We start from the raw sequence: 26,994 nt of genomic DNA on the forward strand, positions 1-26,994 counted from the left end.
GATACAGACCAAAAGCTTAAAATTGTTTATCTCTCGGTCCTGTGAGTATGGCTTATTTTTGCCTTCTTTTTATTAGTACTTTTTAATTTAACAATTTTATTATAACAGTTTTATTATGGCATAAATCTTATTGTAAACATTATTTTTAAATTTTAAAAAATTCTAAAAGGCAGTCATTCCCAGTTTTAGTTGTATGCAAACCCTATCACTCAGGCGTTCCCACACTTTTGAAGCCTGTTATCAAAGTATTAAAAAAATTAAAAAGCAAAATTTACTTTAGAAAAGAAATGCTGATGACAAAGCACTTTAGAAGGACACTGTGTATCATTTAATCAATCATTAGTGGGCTGTTGCTCCATAATAGGCTGTGAAACACTGACCTCAAGCATAGTAATTCAAGTGTGAACCCTCAGAAACATTGCAAGAAAACACAACTGTTAATTTTTTTTAATGGCTTTTAGTAAATTCAGTGGGGCTGCCTCCATTATTTGGGATAAACTGTTCCCCCTGCCAAGGCATATGTTAACTTTGGACAATTGGTAGAAAAACCACTTACAAAATTAATCACCCTTCCAACAAGTAAAAACGGTATTACTTTCATCTGCACAAGAGATTTAATAAGAGTTAAACCTCTTCAGTGAGTTTCAGTCCTGTTACATTTGAGTCCATAAAAAGTTCAACTTACCTGGCAGTTTCTCCTAATTCAGATGACCTGATTACTAGGTAATTTACTTAACACACTTTGCTCTTAACAGAGCAAAACGAAATTTTAATAATTATATGTAATTACTGGATGACAGCCTGTTGCTTAATACAGTGAAGGAATTCTACTGTATTTGAAAAGACCAAAGTCCACCACTACATTATCCATTAAAAGCACATATATTTGATCAACCAACCCAAGTACAATACCTTAACTAGTTTCCCTTCCCACTGAAGCAAAGAAAGTACAAGTGCCAGCATAGACATTACTCAGAATAGGAAAAACAATTATTCAAACTGCAATACCATTGTTGTTAAAATTTTACATACATATTTTTATATATGTATAGAAAATTCTCTATGTATATGTGTGTATGTGTCTACACATATATATACGGAGAATTTATAGGCACAGAAATTTAGAAATTCTCTAAAAGGCACAGAAAAAATACTAGTCGCTGTATCTGGAGAGATTTTCGCTCTTCACATTTAGCCTGGAGGTTGCAAATTAGTGGGACCATATCCTACCTCCAGATATGCTTTATTTTGGCCTACACAGTGTTTTTAAAATATTTGAGCCCAGACTGGTGTGGTTCAGCAGGTTAGGTGGTGTCCTGAGAACCTAAAGGTCGTTTGGTTCAATTCCTGGTGAGGGCACATGCCTGGATTGCAGGCCAGGTCCCCAGTTGGGGGCGTGTGAGAGACAAATGACTGATGTATCTCTCGCACATTGATGCTTCTCTCCCTCTCTCCTCCTCTCTCTAAAAAGTAAATAAATAAAATCTTAGTAATGGCTTGGTGATGATGAACTTCTTTAGCTTTACCTTGTCTGGGAAGCACTTTACCTGCCCTTCAATCCTAAATGATAGCTTCGCTGGATAATCTAGGTTGTAGGTCCTCGCTCTTCATCACTTTGAATACTTCCTGCCAGTCCCTTCTAGCCTGCAAAGTTTCTTTTCAGAAATCAGCTGACAGCCTATGGGAACTCTCTGCTTTTCTCTTTCTGCTTTTAAGGTTCTCTCTAATCTTTAACCTTTGGTATTTTAATTATGATGTGTCTTGGTGTGGTCCTCTTTGCATCCATCTTGTTTGGGACTCTGTGCTTCTGGACTTGTATGTTTAATTTTCACCAAATTAGGTAAGTTTTCTTTTACTATTTTTTCAAATAAATTTTCGGTTTCTTCTTCCTCCTCTTCTCTTTCTCACACCCCTATGATTTGGTCATTGGTATGTTTGAAGATGTTCCAGAAGCTCCGGAGACTATCCTTGTTTTTAATTCTTTTTTCCTCTTGCTGTTCTCATTGAATGGTTTTTTTCTCCATTATGTTCACAATCACTGATTTGATTCTTGGCTTCATCTTCTCCACTGTTGGCTCCCTGAAGATTCTTTATTTCACTTAATGTAACTTCATTTTTGCCTGTGTTTTTGTTATGCTGTTGAAGTACGCAATGAGTTCCTTGAGCATCCTGATAACCAGTGTTTTGAATTCTGCATCTGATAGGTTGCTTATCTCCATTTTGTTTAGTTCTGTCTCTGGAGTTTAGTTCCGTTCTTTCATTTGGGCCATTTTTATTTGTCTCCTCCCTTTAGTAGACTCCCTGCATTTGCTTTTCTGTATTAGGTAGTGCTGCTTTGACGCCCTGTCTTAGTAGCATCACCTATTATAGAAAAGCACAGCTGTAAGTTGTGTGGGGCACAGCCTTAGGTAATCACCAGGGAGGGGCAACCCGTGTCAACGTTCTGTGGCTCTGTGTAGGGGAGGACTCAGAGAGGGGACAATGCCGCTGCCTAGGCTCTGGAGTTTTGCCAGAGAGGAAGCTCTCTCCTGGCACTTGCCCTGCGCCAGTCACTTCGATTTCTCCCCATATGCATGGGTACCGTTCCAGCTGTTGCCCTGGTGCTGAATCCCAGAGGGAGTGAGTCTGTGTAAGCTCTAAGTCCATTGCGGGCCCTTTAAGAGGAGCCTCCTAAGAATCCCGCAGTTTTTTCCACCGCCCCAAACCCCACTGATTTTTACAGCCAGAAGTTATGGGGACCTATCTTCCTGGCACTGGAACACCAGGCTGGGTGGTCTGGGCTGTCTGGGCTGGGATGCTTTGCCCCCCGAGGTATCCCTCCATATTTTTATCTACCATATGTTAATGTGGGACGACCTGTTCTGCATCTCCGCCCCTCCTACCCATCTGGATGAATGTGGTCTCTTTAATTCCTTGGTTGTCAAGACTTCCATACAGTTCAGTTTTCTGATGAATCTGGGTGATATTTGTTTTGTACTCTAGTTGTAATTTTTGCTGTAGTTGTGAGAGGAGATGAGGCATGTTTACCTATGCCTCCATCTTGACCAGAAGTTGTTACTTAAATTTTAATTTGCTTTCACCCTGACAGGTATGGTCCAGTTCGTTGGACAGCACCCCACAAAGCTACAGGCTGTCGGCTTGATTTCTGGTCAGGACACATGCCTGGGTTGCGGATTTGGTCCCAGGTTGGGGTGTGTATAAGAGGCAATGAACTAATGACTCTCTCACACTGATATTTCTCTCCCTCACTTTTCCTTCTCTCTAAAAATAAAATTATAAAATATTTTTTAAATTTTTAATTTGCTTTCAAGTTACGTAGGAACTATTAGCAAGATTTAAATCTGATGCTCATAACTGAAAATGAGCTTAATTTGTAAGACTTGTTTCTTTTAACAGCACTAGAGTTCAACATTTCCATAAAAATGAAGCCTTTACTCCCATCTACCTTCATTAATTACCTCTTCTAATATATGCTGAGTATCTACTATGCACAACACTTTGCATTAGATGCTTAGGGAGAAGCAAAGGCCATTACAGGGTGTATATCACATATGATAAATGTAATTAAAAAAACAGTAGGATTTCATGAGATATAAAGAGAGGAAAGAACAGTATTCTACATGGAAGAAAAATGTTTAAAACTGGGAAAGCAAAAGTATGTGTGGGAAATGAGCAGCAGACCAATCTGAATGGGACACAGAAAAGTAGGAATCCAGCACAAAGATACGACACAAGGGTAGAGGCAGACAAGTTGGGATTAATCTTTGGAGAGTATTGAATGTCAAGCTAAAGCTCTCTGTTCTCTATCTGGTACACATACTGTTAAAGGTTTCTGAGAAAAGAAGGGCCTAAATCAAAGCTGTGACTTACAAAGACTGATCTGGTACTGGTATGTCCACAAAATGGACTAGAAGGAAGGAAGCCAGGTGCAAAAAACCATTTTGAAACTATTCCTATGTTACACCCTGTTTGAATGGTAATACAATCTACAAACTAAAATGATGACTGGAGGAGTGGAAAAAAAAAAACATTTGGAGGTGCACTGCAAAGGGGAAATGAAGTGGGTTTGGCAAATGAACTTGGGTGTCAAGAAAAGGAGGGCACTGGAAATAACTCAGTGCAAGCCTTGTGTTTGGGAGACCATCAGAGGTATTAACAGAACAGGGAAAAGTCAGAAAGCAAGCTGATTAGGGATGTGGAAAAGGATAAACAGACCTTTTAAACACATTTAGTTTGGGGTGCTTAATAGAACATCTTAAGTTTTTCCTCCCAATAAGAAAATCTTACACTCTTTTCTGGCCCAATTTTTAGTGATAGCCTAAGAGAGTAAAATATATGTTTAATATAAGTAAAGAATATATTTAATGCAGCATTGGCTGGCATGGTTCAGTGGGCTGAGTGCCAGCCTGTAAACCTAAAGGTTGCTGGTTCGATTCCCAGTAAGGGTACATGCCTGGGTTGTGGGCCAGGTCCCCAGTTGGGGGGGTGAGAGAGGCAACCAGTCAATGTATCTGTCGCACACTGATATTTCTCTCCCTCTCCTTCTCCCTCTCTTACCCTCTCTAAAAATAAAAATATTTTTCAAAAAGTATATATTTATGCACAGTCTGTGAGAAGTCAGCCCCAGAGCCTACAATATGACAAAATTAAACTCCATAGAATGAAGTTGAACTCCTATCTCATCCATATACAAAAATTAACTCAAAATGGATCAATGACCTAAATATGAGAACATAAACCATTAAACTTTTAGAAGAAAACATAGAGGTAAATCTTCATGACCTTGGGTTGGCAATGGATTATTAGATATAATACAACAGCAAAAGCACAAGCAACAACAAAATAAATTAGATATACTGAGCCTCATCAAAATTAAAAACATTTATACCTCAAAGGGCATTATCAAGAAAATGAAAGACACCTAATGAATGGGACAAAATACTTGCAAATCACATATCTGGTGAGAGTCTAGTATCCAAAATATACAAAAAAAATTCCTCCAACTGAACAACAAAAAGACAGACAACCCAGGTAAAAACCAGGCCAAGGTCTTGAACAGACATTTCTCCAAAGAAGATACACAAATGGCCAACAAGCATATGAAAAGACATTTAATATCACTGGTAACTAGAAAAACGCAAGTCAAATTCACAATGAGGCACCATGTCATACCCCTAGAACAGTTGTAATTAAAAAAAGGAAAATAAGTATTGGTAAGGGTGTAGAAAAACTGGGACAGACCCTCATACACTGCTAAGGTGAATGTAAAATGATTCAGCCACTGTGGAAGTTTGGTGGTACCTCAAAAGTTAATCACAGAATTACCATAAGACCCAACAGCTCAACTGTTAGGTATACACCCCAAAGAACTGAACACGGATACTCAAAGAAATACATGTACACATATGTTCATAGCAGCACTTATACACAATAGCCAAAAAGTGCAAACAGTTTAAATGTCCACCAAAAAATGAATGGACAAACTGTAGTATAACCATACACTGGAATACTGTTCTCACCAATAAAAAATAATAAATTAATGATACATGCTACACAACATGGATGACCCTTGAAAGAAACCAAACACATAGAACAAATATCATATAGTTCCATTTATTCCACTTCTATGAAATATCCAAAATATTTGCAGTCCTCGTTTGGTAAATGATGGGAGCAACGGCTTAATGGGTGCCAGGTTTCCCTCTGGGGTGATGGAAAATGTTTTGTCTAGATAGAGATGGTAGTTGCACAACACTGTGAATACACTAAATGTCACTTTACCATAGTTTAATTTTGTTATGTTAATTTTACCTTACTTTTTAAAATACCAACGATATTCCCCAGTGGATAAAAAAAGCTATGGTACATATATACAGTGGAATATTACTTGGCCATAAAAAAGAATGAAATATTACCATTTGCAACAACATGGATGGACCAAAAGGATATATGCTTAGTGAAGTAAATCAGAGAAAGACACATAACATATATTTCATTTACGTATGGAATCTAAAGAACAATATAAATGACCAAACAAAATAGAAACAGACCCATGGCTGCCAGAAGGAGGGGCTGGAGGGGTAGTGATAAAGGTGAAGGAATTAGTTAGTAAAAAATGGTAGGTACAGAGTGCTCACAGGGATTTATGTATAGCATAGGGAACATACTTAGCAGTGTTGTAACTACTCTGTATGGGCCAGGTGAGTAATGGAAATGTTGAGGACTGGGCGGGGAGCACTTTGTAGAGTGTATAGATTGTCTCACCACTATGCAGTATACCCGCAACTAATACAAAATAATATTGAATGTAAATATTTGTACATTTAAATAAAGTAAAAATGTATTTTGTAACTTACAAATTACAAAAATGTATTTTGTAATTTTGTAATGTATTTTGTACATTACAAAATAAATTTTGTAATTAAAAAATAAAAATTTAAAAAATAGAAATAAAAATCAATAATATTCCAATCCAAAAATAAAAATAAGCTCCATGTCTTGTCACTACTGATCCTACTAACCACAGTCTAGCCAAACCAGTCTTCCAGGTGGCCCTACTCCACCTGCTCCTTCCTTCTTAGTTTGGTTCAGGAAATACCCTCTACCTATAACACACTGCTTTTTCATCAATTAAAAACCCCCCGACCATTTCAAAACTTAACTTCTAAAAAAGGCAACTTCCCCATAGCAGGTACTCAATTTTTGTGAATCACTGGTTCTATTTGATTCAGTCCAGTCTTACCGATACTGACATTTTACTCATTTAGTTCAGTATTAACATAAGAATGTTTCCTTATCATCCTGAAACTTTTTTTTGATAGTTTCAGGCATATTCTTTTCCTCTTAGAAAGCAAATTAAGATCGAGGTTGTTTTCTGCTTTTTACCACACTATCTTCTAGGAGTCTATCCAAAACACGTTTGTCTAAATATTGTCTGGTTGATACTTTTTGATGTTATACGCTAGACACATTTTGTGTGGGTGAATGAGAAGATGAGAGGTGGCATAGCCTTAGCTACAATGGAGATTGGTTCTAGCTTGATACACGATCAGAAATCCAAGTTCCTCTCCAGTAGGACAGTAAAAAGACTTCCTGCAGGACAACAATGTACTTCTACTGTGTTCCTTTACAACTAAAATTAACTTGTGTACTTTATTTGTAAACTATTTTATATTATACCCACAGCCCCAACTTGTGTGTGCCACTCAGAGCAAGAACTACTAACCTTAAAAATGCAAGACTGCACAGCACTCATCATGGAGTGTTACACAATTCTTCCCTACTCTCTTCCTAAAACTGCTGTTTCGCACACTTTTTTTTAAGAAAACCAGTATTCATACCATGTTTTACCTGTCATAAAGGGACTTTTTCTAGATTCATCCATGTAAAATAAAGAGTGAATAAGAAATACATTTAACATGCAGGTGACTGAGAAATGGACTGAGATCAGGCAGGGGAGACACTGAGATCATGCGAGAGGTACAACTGATTTTCACATCTAGATACTGATTTCACTTCACTGTATAACAGTGGTTTTATTTTATTGCCTCTGACAATGTTGATATTGTCAATAGGACACTGTTTCACAAAAAAGGTTTCCCTAAATTACTTTCCTACAAAACATCTGTTCCATCCATGATGAACATGCATGTGTAGTATTCCGAAAAGTACACACTGCTTCCTGAAAGATACCTGGAGGCAACCTAGGATGTTGCAACACTAAAACTGCAAAGCTCTTGCCCAGTGAATACGAGAGAAAGTCAATGTTGTCTATGTGCTAGTGAAAAAGATATTTTACTTATACGTACAGTGAGAAATAAGGCCATTACTAACTCCTAAGTTAATGTCGTCTAAAAATCGAGATGTATTATTTGCTAATAATGCTAAAGTACATGTACTTTAAAAGATGTATTATGCATTTACCATATGCATTTAAATACCATAAATGCTAAAGTACAACTAACTTTAAAAACATAACAAAGACAAACGACTTTTAAGGACAAATGTAAACTTAAAATCTTAACGATGAAATGTACACTTAAAATTGGTTAAGATTGTATTTTGTTATGTATATTTTATCAATTTTTAAAAAACCATATGTAAGCTCTCCTGACTCCTGTATAGTTACCCCTGAAAAAAACACATAAATATATTAGACTTAGCCCTGGCTCAGTGGATTGAGCACCAGCCTGCAAACCAAAGGGTCACTGGTTCGATTTCCAGTGCAGAGCACAAGCCTGGGTTGCAGGCCAGGTCCCCAGTGGGGGGTGCGTGAGATGCAAACAAACTTTGATGTTTCTCTCCTTCGCTTTCTCCCTCCCTTCCTCTCTATATAAATAAATTAATCAAATATTTAAAAAATATATAATAATCTATTATGAGTATAACAATAAATTTTTTAAAAATATATTAGACTTATAGACTATAAACTTAGCCTATATTAAAGGGTGAGAAACCATTAAATTGAATATGTTTACATTGTAAATGGTTGAAAATTTTTGGCGTTTGAACAGAAGCTTTTTGACCTCTTAAGCATAGCTTTTATTAGATATTCTCCATCTCTAAGGTGGACATAGCAAAAAAAAAAACAAAAAAACAAAAAAACAAAAGCTTAGGTTGCCCTGGCTGGTGTAGTTCAGTGGACTGTGTGCCTGCCTGCGAAAACAAAGGGTCACAGGTTCAATTCCCCACCTAGTTGCAAGCCAGGTCCCCAGTTAGGGGTGTGTGAAAGGCAACTCATCGATGTTTCTCCCCCTCTTTCGCTCTCCCTTCCCCTCTCTCTAAAAGTAAATAAAATCTTTTAAAAAAATTTTTTAAAGCTCAAATTGCAATGAGAGACTTCGTTTTGACAAATTACAACTAGAAAAATAATTAAACACTACAATTAAGGTATCATGCAAATCTCTGCCCTCAGAGACACAAGAATAAGCTATCCTGGCAGGTTTATATGCAATTCTGCAGGAAAAACTGGAATGAAGTACACAACCTCTTAAACCAACTTCCAGTTTTAGAATTCCAGGTTCTATATTCACAGCCCAATAGTGTCTCTGCAACATATTCCACCTATACAGTAGGGGAAGGTAGAAAACGATATGGGGGTACAAATGGTAAAGGAGACTTGCTTAGGGTGGAGAACATACAATACAATTTATAGATAATGCATTATAAAACTGTATACCTGAAACCTATACATTTTTATTAACCAACATCACCCAATAAATTCAATTTAAAAAAAAAAAAATTCCACCTATAGAAAGTACACTAGGCTACAAGTCATTTCAGTTGGGCTCCAGATACTGAGTTTTTTCACCATACCACATACTCAGTTTATGTACTCAATTGGGAAGTAAAAATTGACTACTTTTGTCAGAAGCAATTCCATCATTTCCAGGAGCATGGCTGCCAGCTCAAGTATAAACACTGAAAAATGCTTAAGTTGAAATGATACTTGAAATTAAATAAATATAAATATCATAACATAATATATACCCAACCTAAGGGAAAAAAAAAATCTGTCTTTACAGGTAGAAAATTTACAAGGCTTAAAACACTGAATTTGTCAGTTTTTCAACAGCTTCTTAAAAAGTTGTTACTAGTAACAAAAAATTCTTTGGAAAACAAAAACATAGTCTTACCAACTTATTTTAGAACTTCACAGCCTTCATTTTAAAATAACTTAGTTTACCACATTATTTTTTAATAGTCATCACAGAGAAGCAGGCACTTAGGAAGTCACAGGAAGGTTAATTATCTTAAATTCAACAGGTTAACCACAGCAGTTTGAGGTATTTTGCCAACCTGTACTAGGCCATCCCAACAGGTTCCAAAGTTAGACATTAACTGATACTCAATACATTTCTAGAATTTAGAGATTTACTTAAAAAACACAAATATTTTGACCAAATATGTCCACGCATGTATGCGTTTTAATTAGATTTTATTAATTACAATGGTTATTTGTTTAAAACAAAAGTCTATCAGGACAAATTTAGCCAGATCAACAAAGGACTCAGAACACAATATTGGTTTATGGAGCTAACTGCATTCATTAGAAAAGAGCAACAAGTCTTACTGCTTTCAGTTCACAAATGATTTTTCATTTTATAATCAAAAGAAAACAAAAAACATGACTTCTACAACCAAAAAATAAATGAATGTGACTTAAAGCTCAGTGTTCATTTAATTGCCTGGATTCCTAAGAAGTTACTGGCTTCTAACTGCTGTAAAGCCAGAATACATTTTTTTAGTGCCTCACTTCTTCATTCAGAAATGTATCATACCTTGTTATACACAGAGATCACATCTCATCAGAATATACACTACTCTGTACCTTTGAGCTTAATAATTTTTATAAAAATTCAAACAAAATTTTATAATGCAACTATAATTTTTTAGGTTATTTTTCCCCCATCCACACATTAGGCCTCATCTTTCACAACACCTAAAAATAAATGATCTTAGTTGTTAAACACACACACACACACACACACACACACACCTGCCCCCCCTCAAGCATATAAAATTCATTACATTGGTTTGTAGCCATAATAATTGCACTAGTAAACCCTGGCTCTAAAGAACTAAAAACTTAATAGGACAGGGTTTAAATGGTACAACTCACAAAGGGGTGGGGAGAAATAATGATCCTCCCCTATCAAACTGGCAGCAACAATATGCCAAGTTTCCTTTGCTAAACTAGTGTAAACAAGGAAGAAAAAGAGCTGGGGTGGGAAAAGAAGACAGGCAAGAGAACAACCCTTCTTCAGATAGCTTTCTCAATTTGACCAGCGCAATACCTTTTCTCAGGGTTTTCAATAACCCTGTCGCTCTCTACTTAAACACCATAGGTTTGGTGTTCAGAAAAATATTTTAAAATAGTCCCTGCCTGAGATCATCCTGGACATAAAAGATTCAGGTGATACAGACAAATACTTCTTTAATCCTAAAGGCCATCTCCTGCATTCCATGTCTCTCTAAACATCTAAAAATTCAATCCCACTCTTCCTATAACAATCAACTTTATAGATAAAATAATAGGACTGATCAATGATGCTGCACAGGAAATATTCACATATCACTTTTGGTGCAGTCACAGCTACAAGACTCCCATTAGTAAAATGAGCATCATTCTGGGTAGAACTAGATGAGGAATGGGATAAAGACTAGGCTTACAACCTCTTTCTTTTTTTCTGGCAGTGCCTGAGGCATTCAGTGGGCAAGGAATAAAGGGGAGGACAGTTGTACAAATGATGCCAAGAGAAACAAGATTCCACGTGTCAAGAGACTGCCCAACACAGAGAGCAAAGGGCATTCATCCATGGCTTTTTGACCGAAGAAAGGTGAGTTTCTTTACCTGAAATCTTTTCAAAGGAAGTCTGTTAGTCTCCACTTTCTCACTCACCCTGAATGAACTCAACAATCCCTCCTCAAAGAACAAGAGGAAAAGCCTTGCTTATCAAAAACAGCAAATGCTACGTCCAAAACCAAGAAATAGTCCTTTAGTCTAAGGGCCATGGTCTTCTGCCCAATTTCAATCTTCTCCAAGGAGACTCCAAAATAAAAATTCTTAGTCTCCAGCCTAAGTCAAGTTCTCCGTTTTCAGCTAGCTTTCTTTCGGATAACCCCCTCTCCATTCCGGAATTCTGGAGCAGTGGGTCCCAGTCTTCTCAGAAAGTTCCCTTCCCTAAGGGAACTTTCCTGCACTTCTCTAAGGTTTTTCCCAGATCCTGCCCCAAGCCTAAGACTCCCAGTCTCCCATTAGCCGACCTACTAGTAGATTCCACCACTCTCTTCCACAACTCTTCAGAAAAATCGTCTCTCTCACCATGCTCATTCTTAATATTCTTCTCCTTTTCCCTATCAATCCTCGCATGGACGGGGACACACACACAAACACATATCTGTTCTTCTCAGCTCCTAATTCCCAAGTCTTTCCCGCGCCCCAGGTTCCTCCATATCACCTAATACTCCCCTGGAGTTTCCCCTCATCCCTGTGTTCCTCAGTCCCTAACTCCACACCCGAAGCTTTTATTCCACTCCCCAAATTCAAATTTCCTGTGCCTTCTACTATTAGCCAACAACACAGCCCTCTTTACTCCCAAGTCTATCCCTATGCCTCGAGGTTCAGTCTTTTCCCCTCTTCCCACGTTCCACGGCCCCTAGTACTTCACAGAACCTCGGGGCCCTCCCCCCGCCCCGATCTCTTTTCCGCCCCTCCTGCCCTCTATGGCCTCCAACACTCCTCGTACGTCCTCTCGAACCCTGCTAAGCCCCCAATCTCTCTCTTGCCCCTGGGGCGCCCGTACACGCCTTCTCCGCCCCGGGAAGGAGGTGCCCCTCAGAGCCCGCCCGGCCCTCCCTGCCGCGGGGCTCTGATGTCCCTTCCCTCCTCCTCAGGGCCCCGAGGCCGCTGCCAGCGCTGGCGCGGTAGGGCCGGCTCACCAGTTGGTCATGTCCAGGAAGAAGGCGCAGCCGGCCGGGTTTAGCTGGAAGCCGAGCAGCCGCTGGAACTCGGAGATGAGCACGTCCTTGTCAGTGGTGCCCAGACAGCTGAACTTCTGCATCAGCTCGGGGTCCAGGTCCACGTCCATGCCCTCCATGTCTGGGGCCGGACACCCGCTTCCCCACCTCCTCACAACCGAGCCTCCGCCGCTGCGCCGCCGGGCCCGGGGACCAGGAGGGGGCCCGCTGCTAGCTAGCGCCGCGACCCCGCACCTTTGAGGTAGGCCCCGGGCCTCTCACCGCCTCATAGGGGTAAACTCACTCAGCCACTCTCGCGCGCGCGCTCCCCCCCTCCCACCCCCCCCACACCACCGCCTCCGCCGCTGCGGCCACCGCCTCTTGCTACTCTGCCGCCTCCGCCTCCTACCGCGCCGCGCCCACTGCGCAAGCGTAGCCTCCTAGGCCCCGCCCCTTCCTCTCCCGGAGGCCCGCCCCTCAGTGGCGTCACAACCCCGTGACGTCCCCCGCGTGACCTCACCGCGGTGTAGCAAGGGAGCGGGAAGTGGGAAGGATGAAAGGCACCGCCCAGTGGCGGGAGGCAAGGGGTGACTCCTCGCCTGACCTTCGTCTCGCCCCGCCTTCAACCTCAAGGGGCGGAGTTAAAGGCTGGGTCTGGAGGAGAAGCTTCCGGACCTTGGACAACTCCACCATTTTGTAGGTGAGGAAACTCCTGCAAAAAGTCCAGGAAAGAGTAGAGATGATGGCAAAGTCAAGTACCAAAGTGTACCCGGGGACCCGGTTCTCCCAGCCAAGGGGTATCCCCTTAGTGCTGGAAAGACTTTGCGTAAATTTACAGAGCTGCTTTCCCGGAAGGGTTTAGCTGAAAATCCTTGGTTTCCCGCCCCGCTCGGTGATTACTATAGTTTCTCAGGGCTGTTTCTGTTATGCAGCAGTACTAGCTAGTCTGGAGAAGTAAAGGACGCCTTGATGAAAACATTAATGACAGGTCCAAACAAACACCATACATAATAGGTCAAGACCAACCCTCTCAAAATAAAGGTTAAGTCATGAGAATTTGGCATGCCTTGTTCTATTTTTAAAATAGAAGGCAAAGCACTACTATATATGGTACACCTACCTGGTCAAGGACCCGTTTCAAAACCAAAGAGTGAGAAATGAAGTATAAGGACCATTTTGTCTATCCCCTTAGATTCCTTCATTCATGAAGTTCTTTTTGAACACTATTTGCCCCGACACTCTGCTACATTCAAAGGGAAAACGATGAGTAGGATATGGTCTCCTGCATTCAAGTAGCTCTCTGTTTTACAAATAAGGAAAGTGAGATCCAGAAAGCTTATAATGCCTTGTCCAGAAATGCAGAGCAGCAAAACTAAAGCCCAGCTTTCAGATTCCTGATGGATTATATTTTCAACAGCATACAAAACTAGAGTAAGTAGGTCTAGGGTGCTAGGAGGTTATGGAAAGGGAGATCAGTCTACCTCCTGTCCCACTACCAAATAAAAGTAAAATATGATGACTCAAAAGCCTGGGTTTGGGGGTCACGCATTTGGAATTCATTCTGCTAATTATTGGTAAACATAGTACTTGCACAGATAGGATTATTGTGAGGATTACATGAGGTAAGAATATATGAGCTCAATACTGTGCATGCTCCATAAGGAGCACTCAAGAAATAGTTCAATGTTGTGGCTGAAAATATCAGGAGATTGTTGGGGGGTTGGGCACTGATACAAGTAGGCAGGGATTACTTCTTCCCCTGGCTCCTCTTCTTACTGGTCCTCTATTAGAATATTAAACGTGTCCTTTCTCCTTTCCTAATAAAGGACTGCCCTTTCTCTAGTGATTTTTTTTCCTTCCAAAATGGATGGCTTATGGGAAATACATCTTGCTATAGTAATACTTACAAACTCATATTATACAGTAGTTTTAAACATTCAAAATGTTTTTGGGCCTCTGAAATCTGCATGGAAGCTTAGATCATTGCAGGGGCCTAGTTTTTGGTTGGCCACAATGTTGGAATATTTCACTAACATTAAGGAAAGTTGAGTCTTCCTCAGAGGTGAGCACATAGTATCCCAATCTTATGGATGGTAGAATTAGGACACAGATTTTTAAAATCACATTAGAGATGAAAGGAACTGAGACTGTAGTCCAACCTCCCTATTTTACAAATGAAATTGAAACCAAGAGAAGAAAATTGATTTACCCAATATCCCACAGCTAGTAAGTAGTCTCCAAACTTCCAGTCTAAATCTCTACCTGCTATTCCCTGCAACTATTCCCTTTATACTTTGAGTTCAGTTTGGACTTACTTACAAAATAATCAGGAATTTTGACCCAAGCACGGATTTCATGTTAGACCATAGACTTTCTAGAAAGTGTTTTAACTTGCAACATTTATCGACTAAAGTTGTGTTGACCAAGGATCCAAAATAAGAAAATGTTATTGGAACCTAAGAACTCTATTAGAATGCTGATCTAAGAGGCCCTGGCTGGGTAGCTCAGTTGGTTAGACCACCATCCAATACGCCAAGCTTGTGGGTTTGATCCCTGGTCGGGGCACATAAAAGAATAAACCAATGAATGCATAAATAGGTGGAACAACAAATTGATGTTTCTTTCTCTCTTTCTCAAAAATTAAAAAAAAATGCTGACCCAAGAAAACTAAAAACTTTTGGCCAAGTACTAGGGTCTTAACTCACATCTAAACAGCCCACATAATGCAAAGAGATCATTGGAAAGAAGAGATAAAAATGGCTCATCATAGGAGTTATCTGAAAGGAGTGCAACTAATCCTCAAGTGAATTCTGAAACTTTGCAGAACATTTTTGGTTCTCATGATATTGGAGTGGTACCCTGGCTGTTAATTCACTGAGGATCAGGGATGCAATTCTTGGGACAGTCATGCACAATAAAGAACTGTCTCATCCCTAACAACTGTGCAGAAACAATGACCAAGGTGGCTTACGCATTAGATATAAAGGGAGAACCACCACAACCACCATCCCCATGCAATGGTTCTCTTGTGGGGATAGGATATGAAATGGAGAAAATGAGCTGTTACCCAGTCAGGAAACTCCCAGAAATGTGAATTTCCTCTTGAGTATGAGGAGTTATGAACACCTACATATCTGCCCTTATAGCTTTGTTTTGTTTTGTTTCGAAGAGGGCCTGGAGAAGGGTTGGTTGAGAGGCAAAGGGACAAATTGCTGAACACCACTCTAAGAAAGGAAAGCTGACAGCAGTATTCTAAAAGAGCTTTTAGGTATCATCTCAGAACTATGTCAGAGGCTACACTTGAATATGTCATTGCCTGTCAGTATATGTATAAGACCAGCCTGTTTCTTTCTGAATTTCTTAGGCTGGTGATCTTGTGTAAGAAATTTAAACTAATTCCAGATCCCAAAACAAGGTCAGTTTCACAGTGTCTTAAGTGAATTAAGCCATTTTACCACTCAGAAGTTGACTGTCTAGGAGAAAAGTGATCAGTCTCACCAGGGAAGCCTAGGTTGATTGCCTCCAGGTCTCCAAGGCCTAAGATTCAGAATTCCCAAGGCCAGATAGTCCTAAGATTATGTCACAGCCAAACCAATTCATAGAACAGAAAAGACTCCAAATTGATGTTAGGGTACATTGTATGATAATATAATAAATTGTAGTGAAACTTTTGGGGGGATATTCAAATTGTGATAACCTCCTTTCTCAGTGAACCATTAACAACCCTCAAAGCAGCCGCCAACGTCATACCTGACCCACATAACCCTGTCCTTTAGCCTCTGTTGACTGAACAAGAGGGAGATGCCTGGCCTAAGGTGAGCCAATCAGATTCTCTTTTTCAAAGGAATTTGGAATTGGAACTCAGTTGAGTGGGTGGAATAGGCATAGGCTATTTACTTAAATGTGAGTGATAGAAAAGAGACCACCACATTCATGCAGCACCCATGAGAAAGAGACACTGCCTGTCTATAAAAAGAAACTTTGAAGCAGAGACAGCAAAGAGACCTGAAGGCATGGGAGAAAGAGGTTCTTGTCACCCTAAGTCCTGGTTGGTCAGCTTCCCTTAGATTCTATGAGATTCTCCAGGTTCCATTCAAAATGCATTATCTCCTGGATGAAGTTAAAGAATGTATCAAATCATAAAACACGACCGAAAAAATTTAGAATAAAATAGTAAATATTTGATTTGTAGTAGATAGGGGTGAACATACTACTTTTAAAAATAATGGAAACCTAACTTCCAGCCAAGATGGGGGCATAAGTAGATATGCTTTGCTTCCTCGCACAATCAAAACAAGGACAACAAACAATTTAAAAACAACATGAACTGTGAGAAAATCAAACTGTATGGATGTTTGACAACCAAGTAGTTAAAGAAGAAACATCCATCCAGACTGGTAGAAGGGGAAGAGATGGGCAGCCAGGGCAGAGAGGACACGCCAAGGCAGTGACTGGTGGGCCTGGTGGGCTAGGTGGCGACTGGTGGGCTAGGCGGTCCCATATTCACATGCTGATAAACCTGGAGAAACAACTAGGGAGCGAGACAGACTGTGCAACCCAGTGTTCCAGCATGGAGAAATAAAGCCTCAAAACATCTGACTGTAAAAACCTGTGGGGGATGAGGCAGGAGGAAAAACTCCCAGCCTCACAGGACAGTTCACTGAAGAGATGCACAGGGTCCTAGACTGTACCCACCTACACAGGCATCAGCACTAAAAGGGCCCAATTTGCTTGTGGGTAATGGGGGAAGTGACTGAAATCCTGCTGAGAGCCAAGCAAGCAGCATTGATCCCTCTCAGACCCCTTCCCCACATACAGCTTCACGACCCAGGGACCTGGGTTGCCCTGCCCTGGCCACTACCTAAGGCTCAGCCCCTTCCAACATAACAGGCACTCTGAGACAAAGAAATATAGCCCAAATGAAAGAACAGATAAAAACAGAACTAAACGATGAACAGCTAGCCAACCTATTAGATGCACAGTTCAAAACACTGGTAATCAGGATGCTCACAGAAATGGTTGAGTATGGTTGCAAAATGGAGGAAAAAGTGAAGATTCTGCAAAGTGAAATCAAGAAAAATATATAGGGAACCAACAGAAAAAGGAAGGAAACGAGGAGTCAAATCAATGATTGGGAGCAGAAGAAAAGATAAAACACTCAACCAGAACAGAATGAAGAAACAAGAATTTGAAAAAATGAGGAGAGGTTTAGGAACCTCTGGGACAACTTTAAACGATCCAATATCTGAATCATGGGGGTGCCAGAAGGAGAAGAGGAGGAGCAAGAAATTGAAAACTTATTTGAAAAAATTACAAAGGAAAACTTCCCCAATTGGGCCAGGGAAATAGACCTCCAGGAAGTCCAGGAAGCTCAGAGAGTCCCAAAGCAGTTGGACCCAAGGAGGCACACACCAAGGCACATCATAGTTACATTACCCAAGATTAAAGATAAGGAGAGAATCTTAAAAGCAGCAAGAGAAAAGGAGACAGTTACCTACAAAGGAGTTCCCACAAGGCTATCAGCTGATTTCTCAAAAGCAACCTTGCAGGCAAGAAGGGGCTGCAGAGAAGTATTCAAAGTCATGAAAGCCAAGGACCTCCATCCAAGATTACTCTATCCAGCAAAGCTGTCATTTAGAATGGAAGGCCAGATAAGGTCAAGTTAAAGGAATTCATTATCACCAAGCCCTTATTATATGAAATGTTAAAGGGACTTACCTAAGAAAAAGAAGATGATCAAAACTATGGACAAAAAATGACAACAAAATCACAACTGTCAACAACTCAACCTAAAAAACAAAAGCAAAAAAAACAACAACAACTAAGCAAACAACTAGAATTACAGAAATGGAGATCACATGGAGGTTTATATGTGGGGAAGGGAAGGGGGAGAATGGAGGAAAAGGTAGAGGGAATATGAAGCATAATTGGTAGGTACAAAGTAGACAGGGGGAGATTAAGAATAGCATAGGAAATGAGGAAGCCAAAGAACTTACATGTACGACCCATGGACATGAACGAAGGGGCGGGAATGCTGGAGGGAGGAAGCTGCAGGACGGAGCGTGATAAAAGGGAGAAAGAAATGGGACAACTGTAATAGCATAATCAATAAAATATACTAAAAGAATAATGGAAACCTCTGCAGAAAAAAAATAAGAATGCAAACAGGCAATTCACAAAGAAGAAATACAAATGGCTAATATACATATTAAAATATGTATTATGTCATTCATAGTTAAACAAATGGATTAAAACAACAGTGAAGTGTCACTTTTGCCTAATCAGATTGGCCAAGCTTTAAAGATTCATAATAGCTTTTCTTGGCAAGAGTGTACGGGAATAGGTATTCTCAAACACCACTGCTTCTGGGAGTGTAAATTCATATAATTTTTCCTAAAGGTGAGTAAATGTGAATTTAGATGAATTGGTATGAAAAACCTTAGAAATATTCATATACTATAGCCCTGAAATCTTAGGTTTATAAATGAGCTTTTCATAGAAGTATTATAATACATATAATAGGGAAAGTTGAAATTAGCCCAAATTTTCATCAATAGGTAAACTTGCAAAATAAAAATAAAATAATTGGGCAGGGATGGACAAAATCCTTACTTAGTTCTTTTCACCAATATAATATTACACAAATCTGTGACCAAAATGTAAGGAACTAGAAAGAAACCTGAATGAATATAAGAAAAGATCTCTAGTCATGAAATCAGATAGTATGCCTACATAAAAAATTTTAAACTTCTTTGCTACAAAAGTTAGAAAATGAAATGTAACCCCTAACTGGTGTGTCTTGGTTGGGCATTGACCTGCAAAGCAAAAAGTCACCTGTTTGATTCCCAGTCAGGGTACATACTTGGGTTGCAGGTTTGGTGTCTGATTGGGTCACTGGGGTGCATACGAGAGGCAACTAGTTGATGTTTCTCCTCCTCTTTTTCGCCCTTCCCTTCTCACTAAAAATAAATAAATAAAATAGAAATAATAAATAAAACATAAAAGCACTATAAGCAAGTCAAAAGGAAAAAAGCTAATTTGAAGACACTATTTGTAACACATAGGACAGGGCACTTCCTCTTCATTTGATAAATAAAAGCCTAGACCTGGTCGGTGTGGCTAAGTTGGCTGGGCATTATCCTGCAGACTGAAATGTCGCAGGTTTTGTTAATGGTCAGGGCACATACCTGGGTTGCATGTTGAGTCCCCAATAGTAGCATGTGCAGGATGCAACAGATTGATATTTCTCTCTCACACTGATATTTCTCTCCCTCTCTTTCTCCCTTCCCTTCTCTTTACAATCAATAAAAAGAAAAAAATTTAAATAAATAACCTATTACGATCAATAAGGAAAAAACAACCTAAAGAAAAAAATTGGACGCCCTGGCTGGTGTGGCTCAATGGATTGAGTGCCAGCCTGCAAACCCAAAGGTCACTGGTTCAATTCCCAATCAGGGCACATGCCTGGGTTAAAGGCCAGGTCTCTGATGGGGAATGCGCAAGAGGCAACCGCACATCGATGTTTCTCTTCCTCTCTTTCTCCCTCCCTTCCCCTCTGTCTAGAAATAATAAATAGATAGATAGATTGATAGATAAATTTTTTAAATCCTAAAAAGAAAATAATAGAAAAAGAAAAAAAAGAAAAAATTGACAGTGGAGATGAATGGTCAATTGACAAAAATATAGATGGCCTGTAAATGTATGAAAATACATTTGAATGCCAGGAATGCTCAACAAATTAAAATTACGACAAAAGCACAATATCACTTTGTATCTATCAGCCTGGCAAAGATTGATCATGGTCAATGTTCTACAAGTGTGGAGAAAGAGGCAATTTCATGTAATAGTGGTAGGATTACAGGTACAAACCTCCTTGGAGAGCATTTTGGCAGTCTCTATCAAAATTTTAAATGTGCACCCTGTATCTTAAATATCATACAGATAAACTAAAAATGATGGCCAGTGATGAATGTAGAAGGATAATCGCTAAAGAATTGCTCAAAATGCTGGGAAATTGGAAACAATCTAAATGACCATTGGTAAGGCTTTGACTAGATCATACTACATTTATACTTTAGAACAGTGATTTTCAACCAGTGTGCTGCAAGAATTTTTAAAACATGCAATACCTACGTATTGGGTCAGGGGCACTGACCTCTTTTCCCTTAGATTGTCAAATAAAAATGACAATAGCCAACCCAATAGCTGTTCATTGAGAATGAATACAAATTATACCTATTTTTTGGTCAGTTTAGGAAAAGAATACATTTTTTGATGTGCCACAGACTTTTAGTAATTTATGTGTGCCATGAGATGAAAAAGGCTGAAAATCGCTGTTCTACAATACTATACAGCCATTTAAAAAATGACATAGGTGCCCTGCCCATGTACCTCTGCTCAGTTGGTTAGAGTGTCTTCCACATACACAAAGGCTGCAGGTTCGATCCCTGGTCAGGGTACCTACAAGAATCAACCAATGAATGGATAAATAAGAGGAATAACAAACTGATCTCTCTTTCTCTCTAAAAATCAACTTAAAATTTTTTAACACTACACATATATATGAACTAACATGAAAATGTGTAACAGACTGATCTAGAAAAAAAAGCAAGCTGTTAAACAGTATATATACCATGATCTCATTTGTATTTGTTTAAAAGCATATGTGTGTAATGTTTATGCATATTGTGGAATATATGCATAGCAAAATGCCTGGGGGAGTATATATACATGGTTAAGGAAATTGATTATGGTAGGGTTGCCAGATAAAATACAGGATACCCAGATAGAGTTGAATTTCAGGTAAAAAACAATTTTTTAAAAATATAAGTATGTCACAAACATTAACTGGGTGATTTTATTTTTATTTGCAAAATCTGGTAACCCAATTTATGGGAAGTGTTCACTTTTATTGTTAAATTTCTGTATTGCTTGAATTTTTACAATGTGCATGTATTTTCATGGTAGTCATTAAAAATAATATTTTAAAGTAAAAATTTAAAATTATTTTATGTTGGTAAGGTAGGCTATTATGTAGCTATTTTATAAACATTTGTGAGGATTTAATTATACAACAAATCTTTATTCAACATCAATTTTTAAACACTGCATCACAACTGATACAGAGAGATCTCATCAGATCACTGGGGAGGAGTAGGTAGGCAATAGGAAGAGGTTGCCTGAGGTAATGGTAAATAGTCTAGGACAGGATTGGCTGAGAAGCTGAATGCCTCCAGAACACATAGAATTATGGGCTAGAAGATTTGAAATAAAAGAAATGCTCTTGGGCTCTTGCGCAGGCTCACTGGCTTTCTCTCGTCTTCTTTGAGGATGCCTAGATGGTTATGCTGCAGCTGCCTGCATTTCCCAGTGGACGGTATTTTGGATGGGAAGAAACACCAGGCACAGCCTATGATCAGGATGGCCTGGCAGAGGGTCGCAGATTTATTCTTCTTTGAATGTTCTAGAGGGGACGAGTTCCGAGGCAGAAGTATGCTATTACCCAAAATTGTGTAGATATTGTATCTCATGTTGTTTTAGTTTGTAAACTAACCCTATAGAAATAAGATAATTAAAAACTAATAGACTGATAGAACACAGGTGTTAAAGAGTTTAACCTTAATTGATCGGTTCAAGTGATGAAAGCTGTAACTAAAGAGTTAAAGAGTTTAGACTTAATTGATAGGTTTAAGTGGGTAATGCATGTGGAAAGCTGTTATTCTAAAATTGTAAAGCTTTTGAATAAAGACTCCTTTCCTCTATCGACAAACCTATGCTTCCGGAATTTTGCCTAGGGGGTGGCAGTGGACAACAGGACCCCACTTTCTGTTCAGTAACAAAACTATATTTTTAAAAATATAGGTACAGTCTACTTCCGGTCAAGTGGAGGCATAGGTAAACATGGCTCGCCTCCTCATACAACCACATCAAAATTACAACTAAAATACAGAACAACCATCACTCAGAACCATCACAATCAAATTGAATGGAACTCTAACAACTACAGAATTAAAGGAAACATAATCCATCCAGGAGGGGCAGAGATGTGGAATGGGCTGGTCCCAATCCATATGTGGTGGATAAAAATTTGTGAGGGATATCTTGGGAGCAAGGGGTACCAGCCCCACACTGGCCCCCCAGCCAAGGGTTCCAGTGACAGGAAGGTAAGTCCCCATAACTTTTGGCTACGAAAACCAGTGGGGATTGAGTTGGTGGAAAAAAACTGCTAGAGTCCCAAGCAGTTCCTCTTAAAGAACTCACACATGGACTTACTCAGGCCTACGCCCTCTGAGCTCCAGCACTGGGGTAGCAACTTAATCACCAGTGGCATACAAGGACAAGCTGAATTGTCTGGCATCAAGGTGAGAGCTGGGCAATTGCTTTCTCCAGACAGAAAGGTGGGCAGAGGTCCATTTTCTGAACCCTCTCCCCACAGAGCCACAAAGCAGGAAGGCTGGTGCCGTGTCTTAGACTCCATCAACCAGGCTAAGACTGTTTAGCCAGCCCTGGAGATCCCCTGAGACTCCATCCCACACAACTTAGTGGTCCACCTAAGCTGCTTTTCCATATAAATGGCTGGTCTTGGTTCATGCTAAAAAACTTCCTAAGTCCTCTCAAACAAGCAATAGCCAGTCTCAGTCAGCCCCAGCCCCCATACCTCTTGCTGAATGGCTCTAGGCCCGGCACTAGCAGCAACCACCCTAAATTCACAGCTTGGCTTCACCTGGGAATCTCCAAGCCCAGCACAAGTAGCAGCCATCTCAGATTGCTTCATACCTCAGGCACAGTAGCCCTGGGCAAAACATAGATGGAGGTTGACCTTGGCCTTCACCACCCAAGAAACACCAGAGACCGTACACGCAGTGGGCAGCTACAGACCACATCACCAAACCATTGTTATATGAAATGTTAACAAGACTTATCTAAGAAAAAGGAGATCAAAACTGTGAACAATAAAATGGCAATAAATACATATCTACCAACAATTTGAATCTAAAAAACAAACTAAGCAAACAAGAAGAATGGTGACAGAATGATGGATATGGAGAACATTTTGATGGTTGCCAGATTGAAGGGGTGTCTGGGAGAATGGGTGAAGAGGTGAGGGAATCAAGAAGTACAAACAGGTAGTTACAGAATAGCCCTGGGGATGTAAAGTACAGTATAGGAGATGGAGTAGCCAAAGAACTTATATGCATGACTCATGGACATGAACAATGGTGTGGGGATTGCCTGAGTGAGTCAGGGTGCTGGGTGGAGAGGGTCAAAAGGGGAAAAATTGAGACAACTATAATAGTATAATTAATAAAATATAAATAAAATAAATAAAATTGTTGGTATAACTCATTAAAGTAAGCAAAGTAAAAAACTGGAAAGAAATGTAACAAAATGATACAACTGATTATATCCCACAGAAAAATTGCAGTAGATTTCTATTTTTATTTTTACTTTTTTCTCTATTTCCTAAATTTTGTCAATAAGTTTGTATATGAAGAATTTTTACCAGAAAACTTGCCTATACTATGTTAAGTAAAAAAGTAGGATCTAAAATTAGTATACTGTAGCTCTGACTGGTCTGGCTCATTGGTTTGGGCATCGTTCCACAAATTGAAATGTCACTGGTTCGACTCCCAGTCAGGACATATGTCTGGGTTGTGGACCAGATACCTAGTTGGGAGTGTGAGAGAAGCAACTGATCAATGTTTCTCTGGCACAGCAATGTTTCTCTCCCTCACTTTCTTCCTCTGTTCCCATTTCTCTCTAAATAAATAAATAAAGTCTTAAAAAAATAAAATAAAATTAGTATACTGTATGAACCTACCCATAGAACGTAAACTTGAAAATAATAAATATTGTTACTAACTTTAATTTTTTATACTTTTTTATACTTAAAGAAATAGATCAACTTTATTTTCTTGATTGATCTATTATCTCTGCTAATACAGAAAGATGTTTACAATGTATTCTTAAATGATGAAAGATATAACAACAATAGTGTTACCTGTTATCGAGATAAGAAAGGTGCATAAATGAGTGCAAGGGACAATTGGAAGGATATTCTCCATGATATCAACAATGACAATCTCTGAGTGTGGAGAATAATGGATTTTTTAACATTTTTTATCCATATTTTCAGAGTTTTATTTTAAAGATTTTATTTTATTTATTTTTAGAGAGAAGGGGAGGGAGGGAGAAAGAGAGGGAGAGAAATATTAATGTGTGGTTGCCTCTCGAGCGCCCCCTAATGGGAACCTGGCCTGCAACTCAGGCATGCTCCCTAACTGGGAGTTGAACTGGCTACCGTTCGGTTTGCAGGCCAGCGCTCAATCCACTGAGCCACACCAGCCAGAGCCATATTTTCAGATTTTTAATAACACTATTACATAATAAAACATTAAGAGGAATTTCATTTTGAAGAGAAGAACTTGGGTTACCTGGGAGCTTGTCAAACATGAGTTCTTTTCAGTTCTATACATTCTCCTCCCCTTGTCAGCTGCCTTAAAGCTTGAAAGCTGCAAAACCTCAAAAGCAGTTAGCAGTCACATGAGCTATTCAGTGGAGAAGCAAAGGTCTGCTAGCTTCTTATAAGTAAAGCTGAGTTAGGACAGTGGCCTAGAAAGAGAGACTTAATCTTTGTGCTGTGTGACCGTGGACAAATTGTTTAACTTCTCTCTAGATCTCAGTTTCCTCACCTCTGCATAGGGAATGCTGCAAAAAGATCAATGAAGTGGAGCAAAAGAATAAATCAAACAAAAGAAAGAAAAAATATTTGGCATTTCATCCACAGCACGTAAATACAATTAGTATTTACGTACATAAAATTAACTGCAAGGTAAAACTTCCATTCTGTGTTTATTTCCCAGGTTTTGAAGTTTAAATAAAGTGGGCATGAGTTTTTGTGAATGTTAAATATTAAGATATTACATGACAATGGGAGTGACAATGCCATACATTTCTATAAATAACTATGTAAAAGTAGTCAACAGTGCAAAGCATTATGCATTCAAGTGCCAAATGAGCAGAAGACAGAGGCCATAGAACTTTGGGAGGACAGAAGAGCTGAGGGGAACTAGAATACCCAGAGAGGTCTTCAAAAAATCCATACCTGGGCCCTGGAGGAACAAGGTTTCCACAAGGTTTGAGGAACAGCTTAGTGAGGGGAAAAATTATAAGAAAATTATTTAGGTATTTGTTTGTTGTTTTACTTTTTTATGTGATTAAAAACACATAAAATTTACCATCTTAACCATTTTTAAGTGTACAGTTCAGTATTGTTTAACGTATTTACATGGCTGTGCAACCTATTTCCAGAACATTTTCATCTTGCAAAACTGAAACTTTGTACCCATTAAACAACTCTCCTTCCCACCACCCCCTAGTCCCTGACAACCATCATTCTACTTTCTGTTTCTGTGAATTTGACTACTTCATATGCCTCATATAATTGAAATCATACCGTATTTGTCTTTTCACTTTATACTGGCTCATTTCATGTTATGCAATGTCCTCAAGATTCATCCATGTTATTGCCTATGTCAGAATTTCCATCCTTTTTAAGGCTGAATAATATTTCATTGTATGTAGGTACCACATTTTGTTTATCCATTAGTCTATTGATGGACATTTGGGTTGCTTCAGCCTCTTCGTTATTGCGAATAATGCTGCTATGAACATGAATGTGCAAATATCTCTGCAAATCATTGCTCTCAATTCTTTCATATATATATAAAAGCATAATTGATTATGCTATTATAGTTGTCCTATTTCTTCTCCCCTTTATTCCCCTCCATGCTGCACCCCCTGTCCCACTAGCAATCCCCCCTGCCCTTAGTTCATGACCATGGGCTTTGCATGTAAGTTCTTTGGCTTCTCCATTTTCTATACTATTCCTAACCTCCAGCTGTCTGTTTTGTACCTACTATTTATGCTTCTTATTCCCTGTACCTTTTCCCCCATTATTCCTCCTCTCCCTCCCCTCTGAACTCCATTTCTGTGATTCTGTTCCTGTTCTAGTAGTTTGCTTAGTTTGTATTTGTTTTCAGGTTTGGTTGTTGATAGTTATGAGTTTGTTGTCATTTTGCAGTTCATAATTTTTTTTTATCTTCTTCTATCTCTTAGGTAAGTCCCTTTAACATTTCATATAATAAGGGCTTGGTGATGATGAATTCCTTTAACTTGACCTTCTCTGGGAAGCACTCTATCTGCCCTTCCATTCTAACTGGTAGCTTTGCTGGAGAGAGTAATCTTAGATGGAGGTCCTTGGCTTTCATGACTTTGAATACTTCTCTGCAGCTCCTTCTTGCCTGCAAGGTTGCTTTTGAGAAATCAGCTGATAGCCTTGTGGGAACTCCTTTGTAGGTAACTGCCTCCTTTTCTCTTGCTGCTTTTAAGATTCTCTCCTTATCTTTAATCTTGGGTAATGTAATTATGATGTGCCTTGGTGTGTGCTCCCTTGGGTCCAACTTGTTTGGGACTCTGAGCTTCCTGGATCTCCCGGAAGTCTCTTTCCTTGGCCTGATTGGGGAAGTTATCCTT

The 26,994-nt window shown here is 39.3% G+C and overlaps 1 protein-coding gene across 1 annotated transcript in view; it reads right to left on the minus strand.

The window, feature by feature from the left end:
• The window catches only part of ILRUN (inflammation and lipid regulator with UBA-like and NBR1-like domains), a 101,129-nt gene extending 88,346 nt beyond the window's left edge, over positions 1 to 12,783 (minus strand). The window contains exon 1 of the mRNA XM_054569252.1: positions 12,442 to 12,783. Coding sequence (XP_054425227.1) covers positions 12,442 to 12,599 — 158 coding nt within the window. The 5' untranslated portion in view covers positions 12,600 to 12,783. The remainder of the gene's footprint in view (positions 1 to 12,441) is intronic.
• Positions 12,784 to 26,994: the final 14,211 nt, after the last annotated feature.

This window comes from Pteronotus mesoamericanus, unplaced genomic scaffold (assembly GCF_021234165.1).
Source record: "Pteronotus mesoamericanus isolate MK-2021 breed Mesoamerican mustached bat unplaced genomic scaffold, CSHL_Meso_final contig_20, whole genome shotgun sequence".
NCBI lineage: Eukaryota > Metazoa > Chordata > Mammalia > Chiroptera > Mormoopidae > Pteronotus > Pteronotus mesoamericanus.